Source organism: Benincasa hispida, unplaced genomic scaffold (assembly GCF_009727055.1).
Source record: "Benincasa hispida cultivar B227 unplaced genomic scaffold, ASM972705v1 Contig32, whole genome shotgun sequence".
NCBI lineage: Eukaryota > Viridiplantae > Streptophyta > Magnoliopsida > Cucurbitales > Cucurbitaceae > Benincasa > Benincasa hispida.
In genome coordinates, this window is record NW_024064797.1 from 56264 (window position 1) to 64489 (window position 8226).

The 8226-nt window shown below is 28.8% G+C and overlaps 1 protein-coding gene across 1 annotated transcript; it reads left to right on the top strand.

The window, feature by feature from the left end:
* Positions 1-1845: 1845 nt before the first annotated feature.
* On the top strand, positions 1846-6822 carry LOC120069358 (putative UDP-glucuronate:xylan alpha-glucuronosyltransferase 5). Its single transcript, XM_039021103.1, has 3 exons — positions 1846-2683; positions 5003-5650; positions 6489-6822. The coding sequence occupies exons 1-3, from the start codon at positions 1846-1848 to the stop codon at positions 6782-6784; spliced, it is 1782 nt and encodes a 593-aa protein (XP_038877031.1). The 3' UTR covers positions 6785-6822.
* The last annotated feature ends 1404 nt before the right edge of the window (positions 6823-8226 follow it).

Below are 8226 nucleotides of genomic sequence, written 5' to 3' on the forward strand. Positions count from 1 at the left end.
TTTTTGAATTTGAAGTGTTCAAATTCAATTTAAGGTTTGGTTAATTATATTCGATATAATTAAATCGTTTAAATTTGTCGAAATTAAACGTAATTGGAGAGGTTAAAATATTTAAATATCAATTTAATATTGATTAACATGAATAGGATTCATGTTTGAATTAAGTGTTTTATTAATTTAATATTTGATATTAATTTATTAATTAATTAATTAATTAAAATGTGTTTAATTAATTAGTTAAAATCAAAATAATTCTTTAATTTTCAAAATTGATTGAATTTATTATTTTTGAAATATTTCAATAAGATCGAAAATCAAAATAACTCAATAGTGGAGTTCTCCAACTTTTGAGTTATTTAGTGGAATAATCCACAAATTAACACCTAAGCTCATTATTTAGTGCAATTTGAAGTGTCAAATTGCATTAAAACTGAGTTCTTGCTTGATTCAATCTAATAAATACTTCAATTTTTCAGATTGGAATGAATGAACGCAACTGAATTTTTGGAATACAAAAACTCTCTCATTACCCTCTTCCTTCCCCTTCATTTTTGGCCTCAATTCAGTGTTTCCATCATATAATCTGGGTTAGAGGATAGTAGAGAAGAACCTCTTGATGGTCTACTAAGTGTTTGAAGTCCAATTCAGTGAAGAGGAGCTGGAATTGCTAAGATTCATCAAAGGTATAACATGTTGAAACCCTCTTTTTTTTAAATAGTTTCCATGCATGTTTTTTTATCTCAAATTAAGTGTGATAAAACTGCTTATTGATTCTTATGCTTCCGCATTTTGAATGATTACTCTATCATGTATCATGTAATGTATTAGAATTTATATAATATTACAAAACAATAATTATCTATATATATTTTTCCATAAATCATATTCATAAATAAATTAATAATAATTTATTGTCAACTAAATATTGGTAGGTAATTATATATCTGTTTGGATTGACTAAAGAAAAAAACATTTTTATAAAAAAAAATTTATTTAATCTCTTTTTATAAAAATTGTTTAAAATACACTTTAAAATTGTTCCAAAATCTATTTTGAGTGATTGTCAAACAGTTCAATTTTTTCTAAAATGACTTATTTTCAGAATTAAACATTTGAAAAGTTAAACCAAACATATTCTATAACTAGTTTTATTATTTATATATATATATATAGTATCAAACACATTTTAAACAAAATTTTAAAATTAGAATCCAATTTCTAAATATGCTATAAAACATGTATCTGAAACATGAATTACAATTTTGTTTTCATTGAATCCCTTAGTTTCAAATTTCTTCACTACCAAACAATCCCTAAATTATCAAGAAGTCAAAAGATTTAGAGAAGAAAAATCTAGCACCGGTTTAGATTGGCTTGAGAAAAAAAAAAGTGTTTGTCAAAAGACTCATTTTTATTTAAACACTTTAAATAAAAAAAAAAGTATAGTTTAGATAAAATCTTTTTTTAATGCCTGAATTGTTATGATTTAAAAAAAAAAAACTGTATTTTATTTTATTTTATTTTTAATAAATTAATTATATGTGCTCTTGGAGTACTTTTATAATTTATTAAATACTAATTAATTAAATAAAAATCGATTTACTATTTTACTTAAAAACGTAATGTGTATTTTCCATATAAAATAGTGTGATTATGAATTAAGTTTGAGGCCGTAGAGAGGCGCGTGTGAGTGAAGTTAACACCAAAAAATTCATAGGCACGCATATTCTCTTCCTCCAAGTAACAACTCCAACGTCCCGCCATGCAAAATCTCCAACGCCCCACTTTCTCTCTCTAACCCCCCCCCCCCTTTCTCTCTCTTCTCTGTAATTTCTAACCATTTTCATGGCCTTCACTAAAACTCCATCCTCCACTTCCAAGCAATGGTTCTTCAAATTCCCTTCTCAATCTCCATCTTCATCATCGTCATCCTCACAAAATCTCTTCATCACTTCCAAACAATCCTCCAAACGAAAATCCTCCTCCATTCTCATGATCATCTTCCTCTCCTTCATCCTCCTCTGTTTCTTCCTCTCTTTCACTCTCCTCTCCTCTAACACTACCAAACCGCTTACAATCGCCGCCTTGGACAACGAGTTTCCCGATCAAGAAAAGATCAAAATCGGTTTAATCAACATTAGCACTGACGACGAAGATGAAATTCACCATACGTTACAACTTCTCGGTTTAATCGAAGAATCGAACCGAAGTGGAATCGAGACGGTAACGATAGATTTCCATCGAATCGAGAACGATGATCTCGAATGGAAGAGTTTGTTTCCGGAGTGGATTGATGAAGATGAGAAGTACAACTCGCCGAAATGTCCGGACATTCCGATGCCGAAAACCGAGGTTTACTCTGATTTAAACGTTGTCGTTTTGAAGATTCCGTGTAAGAGAGGGATATTCAGAGACGTATTTCGGCTTCAGGCGAATCTTGCGGCGGCGAGAGTGGCGGTGGCGAGTGGATGGGTGGAGGAGGAAGTGTATCGGACGGTGTACGTTGTGTTTTTGGGAAAGTGTGGGGCTATGAGAGAGATTTTCAGGTGTGACGATCTTGTTGTTAAGGATGATCGGACGGTGGAGGGAGTTTGGGTTTATAAACCGGAGATGAAGAGATTGAAACAGAAAATTTTTATGCCTTTTGGATCATGCCAGCTTGCGCCTGTTTATGCTCGGACAGGTTGGTTTCTTTTTTTCTTTTTCTTTTTTTTTTTTCTTTTCCTTAAAAGATTTTCTTTCAATTTTAATTTCCTAAAACTATTTTCTTAATTTTCTTGTTTTGAATTTAATTCACTTCCATATCATTTATATATATGCTTAATTAGAGATTCAAAATAATCATTAATCACTTTTAAATATGCCTTAATCCTTCCAAACTAATTTTTATTATGGTATGAAATATTAGTTTTGAATTATTAGAAACATATTTTAAAATGTGAGTTTGTTTTCTATTTTTAATCTGTCTATAATTTAAAATTATTTGAAGGTTTAAATTGGTTTTTTTTACAAATATTAATGTTATTATTAAAATGATTAGAACAAATATTATGCTCTTCAAATACAACATGGGAGTGTTTGGCTCGTGAAAGTGTATTTTATAACGTAGTACATACGTGAGATATTAGAATTTTGAGTTTGTTAATCTATAGTCCATGGTATGCAAACACCATAATATATTAAAATTGGAAGCTAATTTTCCAATTTGCACTTGTAATTATACTCGATTAAATGCTTTGGTCATATAATATAAACTTTAAGTATATATTAAGTACAATATGTTATTGATTGATTAGTATAATTTGATTTGAAAGACGTACAGTAATTAAAATATTATAAAACTTATATATTGGGGTTAGTTATTTATTTTTATTTTTTTCTTTTTAGAAGAGTATTGGGGTTAATTTGGTATATTACATTTTTTGTATTGAAATTTGTAGTCAAAAGAAACGATTTTCTGAAAATTGCAGATTTTGGCAAGTTAATTATTGTTTTATTGCTTTTTGTTTTTGCTAAGTTTGGTAAGTTATTAATTGTTCATGGGAACCACAGATATTTTTTCAGGCAAAGTTACATTCTATTTTAACCAAAATTTCATTTTTATTGCTCGATATATCTGTTCTTATTATATTAAATAAAAATATGAATCTGATTTTTTTTGGGATGATTCTATATATATATGTATCTCGTCCATTCAAATAAACTCATTTTCTTATAAAAAAAAAAGGAAGAAATTAGAATGATAGTGAAGACCATAGATATTTGTTTACTCGTTAACTATATATTATTATGTTTAATTATAGACTTAGCCAAGTTCAATAACATCATATTATAATCAAAGTGAGCTTAGTTCAACAATAATTGATATGTTTTTCTTCCAAAAGATTAGAAATTCTAGGGGTCATTAAAAAAGAAAAAAAGAAAGAAAGAAAAAACACCACATTACATATTATTTAGAATATAGACAATATTACAATTATGAAACTGAGGAATCAACCTATAATCTTAGGAGAGATGTTACTACCAATTTAGAAGAAGCTCTAACCTTATATACTAACTTTTTGATGTAGTGTATATATTTAGTACTACTGTTGATGAAAACGTTTAGTAGGATTCTATTAATTAATTACAACTTCAATCCCGGTTTATGTCAACTAGGTCTCTAAAATTTAAAAACTTTGTTTAATAATTAAGTTTCAGAACTCTCAATTTTGTGGATCTACAATTAGGTTGTCTCTTAACTTTAAAAATACTTAACAAATTTCTAAGCTTTTATTTTATTGGGTTTAAATTTAAGTCATTGACTTTCAATTTTATGTCTATTATGTCATTGTCTATTTAACATTTTAAAAACAAATCGCACAATCTATTAGATACAAACTTGTACGTTTATTATCTAATTTGATATAGAATTCAATTTTATGTCTAGTAGATTTGTTAATTAAAAAATAATAGAAATTCTAGAGAGTAGACATGCTAGACAAGTTTTCTTTTTCAAAGTTTAGAGATTTGCTTCACATTTTTAAAACTTTGAGGAACTATTAAATACAATTAAAAGTTCAAATCTCGATTAATTAATTAAACTTGTAATTTAACTATGGATTCAAATAGTGTGGATGCTATTCGTTTGTTGAATGGAGAGAGATTGATAATCTCTCCATCCATTAAGTCCTCAACATGTAAGGCTTAAGTATAGCTCTCATTCGACAAATATCCAAACATTTTGACATGTTAACAGAATTCATAATAGTATTGCTAATAGAATTTGCAAGATGAGTGGGATCGATATTTTGGTCAACTGTGTGAGACTCAATTTCTTTCTAACTAGTTGATTACACTTTTTGAGCAAGATAAGGAAATGTAATTGTTTATGCATGCATGAGTTGTAATTCCTATTTACTTGTATGTAGGAACTTGTTATTATCAACTGTTAAAATATCTCTACTACTCGATTCGAATTCAATTATATATATGATATATATTATTGTTCTTGGTTTTGTAGGGAGAGAAGTTTGGAGGAAGTTCATGCTACAAAAACCACCAAAAATCAACTCAACAATCCATCACCATAGTAAAACCAAGCCAAAAGAAGCCTATGTGACAATTCTCCACTCCTCGGAAGCTTATGTTTGTGGAGCCATTGCTTTAGCTCAAAGCCTTCTCCAAACCAGTACATCCAAAGACCTCCTCCTTTTAGTTGACGACTCCATTTCCCCCAACTCCCTTCAAGCCCTAAATGCCGCAGGGTGGGACGCTATGAAAATTGACCGTATTCGCAGCCCGTTCGCCGAGAAAGGCTCGTATAACGAGTGGAACTACAGCAAGCTACGAATATGGCAGCTCACGATGTATGAAAAAATTGTGTTCATTGATGCTGATCTTTTGGTTCTTAAAAACATTGATCAGTTCTTTGGTCTGCCTCAGCTCTCTGCTGCTGCTAATAATAAGATGAGGTTCAATTCTGGGGTTATGGTTGTTGAACCATCTGCTTGTTTGTTTGAGGAATTGATGGAAAAAAGCTTTGAATTGAAGCCTTATAATGGTGGGGATCAAGGGTTCTTAAATGAAGTCTTTACTTGGTGGCATAGACTTCCTTCCAGAATCAACTATCTCAAGATCTTTCAGAAGGAAAACAGTGAAAATGATTCAGGTATGCGATCATATTCTTGACTTCCTGAGGTTTATATATATATTCTTAGATTTTGTTATAACGATATTTTGGTTTTAGGTTAAAAATCATGTATTTAGTCTCTGTTATGTGTCTAATTAGGATCTGTTCGGATTGAATTGTTAATTGTTTAGATTCTATTTGATAATCATTTAGTTTTAGGTTAAAAATTATGTGTTCAATCTCTATTATCTGTCTAATTAGAATCTGTTTGAATTGACTTTCTAATTGTTTAAACTCTAATTTATAGCCATTTAGTTTTAGGTTAAAAAGATGTTAATCGGATAATAAGGACATTGATGTACATAATTTTTTTCTATTCTTTTAGATAAAAACACTCCACAAATTCAAATTTTAACACAGATTTAGAAGTCAAACCAAGTTGTGAAATTTTTTTTTACGTTAAATATTAGTTTTTTTTGTTTTTTTAAATTAGACTTGTCTCTATAAATATTAAAATAAGAAAACTATAAGTATAACGAGTGCTTAGGTAGGAAATTTATAAATCATGGTAAAATATCAAGTTGTAAGAAAACAAACATAATTTTCAATAAAGACCCAAGTAAAAAACCGAATAGTTACTAAACATGATCAAAATGGTTAATAAATGAGAACCTATAAAAAAAATTAAATGAAATAGATAAACTCCTTCATTTAATAATCATTTAATTATTTATTTATGCTTTTTGAAATTCAATTAAGAACTCAAATATTTATCCTGGGACAGATATCATTGAATATAATTTGTTAATATAATTTGAATAATATTATTCACATGTTTGGTATATATAATGTTAATATGAGTTTGTTATTGAAATAGATCCTTATGCAATACATTATCTGGGGTTAAAGCCATGGATGTGTTACAAGGACTATGATTGCAACTGGGACATGGAAGACCACCAAATATTTGCAAGTGATTCAGCTCATGCCAAATGGTGGGAAGTCTATGAATCAATGCCAACTGAATTGCAGCATTTTTGTGGTCTCACTAAGAAGATGGACTCAAGAATAAGAAAATGGAGAAGAATTGCAAGAAACTCAAGTTTTCCCGATGGCCATTGGAAGATCAAGATCAATGACCCTAGACGACACCGTTTTATGGATGCTCAATAATAGCTTCTCAGTACTACACAAAACTCCTCCTTCTATTTCCAAATAATTCTCTCTTCATTTTTCACACATATAAAAAACCTACACACAGCTTTCAACTTTAGATTCTTTTTCCCCCTATAGAGAAATGAGATTTTGTACAGTGTGATGCAGAAAATTTATATTAACCCTTTTTTTCCTCTCTTCTATTTTCTTGGAAATTATATTTTACTTTTTTTTTTCCTATATATAATATTTGGGATGGGAATTATGAGTTGGTTTTTCTGATTAGGGAAATAATTTTCTTTTAAAAACATTTTAAATTATTTAATTTCAAAAATAAGTCTCTTTGAAATAAATTAAAGTGTTTGGTAGCCACTCTAACTAACTTTTCAAGTGTATTTTAATCAATTTTATCAAAAGTGTTTAAATAAAAATATTTTTTTTAAAAAAAATACTTTTTTTCTCAAATCAATCCAAACGAATCATAATTTTGAGAGGTTATTTTGCCCTTATCAATTGCTAGATTTTTTTAGACTTAACCAAATCAAAAACCAAAAGCCATATATATGATTGTTGCAAATATGACTTTAGTTTATAAATTTTTTAAAATGTCTAATAAGTGTATGATTTTTTTTTAATTTCGTATAGTAATATTATGTCTTTGGCATATTCAAATTCTTTTAAAAAAATGATTGATTTATTATATAAATAAATTACAATTTCACGTTTGATGTAGTCTTTGTTGGATCAACACCAACACACAGCAGAAGAAATCAGGATCCATAAGCATTCTAATTCATTAATTTTGGTTGAAAAGAAACAGGCTAAATACAGAGAGTTTAATGGGTTTCAAGAACATACCTTGGCCGAACCAACGAAATCTTCATTTCTAGCCGCAAAATCCTTCGAATCCTTGTGTAGACCATCATAAGATCTTCCCTACTATCCTCTTGGTGCTCTAGATTGAGTTGTGGGGTGGAATCAAAGGGAATATGGAGAAAACTCACTGGACATAACCCATTGAAGAACACCTTCATCCGAATTTTTCAGTAAAAATTCAATCGGTTCTCTTCTCTTTCTTCACTCCAATCTCTACAATATATTGCAGACTATCATGCAAAGAGATGTGTTGCATGGGATGCAGCTCATGCTTGGAGTAAAGCAAAGTAGAGAGTGGGTTTCTTGTAAGCTACTTTGAAGATGAACTTGAAAACTCATTTTCAAGTTTTGTGTGATTTTTCCATTTTCCAAAAATCCAAAATCGATTTTAAAATCATACTTTATTTCTAAAATCAATAATTTATTAATTTTCTAATAAAATTAATAAATAATTATTTAAAATTTTTTAATAATTCTTAACTAATTTAATATCTAATATTAAATTAATTTTTACATAAATTTATCATCATATATTTAAATCATATTTAAATATATTTTCTCCTAATTTCGTTTGATTCTAATTT

What these genes read in the sequence shown, in the direction of transcription:
- LOC120069358 (XM_039021103.1), top strand. Translation starts at nt 1,846, where the DNA reads ATGGCCTTCACTAAAACTCCATCCTCCACTTCCAAGCAATGGTTCTTC. An exon ending in GCCTGTTTATGCTCGGACAG is followed by an intron (nt 2,684 to 5,002) that starts GTTGGTTTCTTT and finishes TTGGTTTTGTAG; the next exon opens with GGAGAGAAGTTTGGAGGAAG. An exon ending in AAACAGTGAAAATGATTCAG is followed by an intron (nt 5,651 to 6,488) that starts GTATGCGATCAT and finishes TTATTGAAATAG; the next exon opens with ATCCTTATGCAATACATTAT.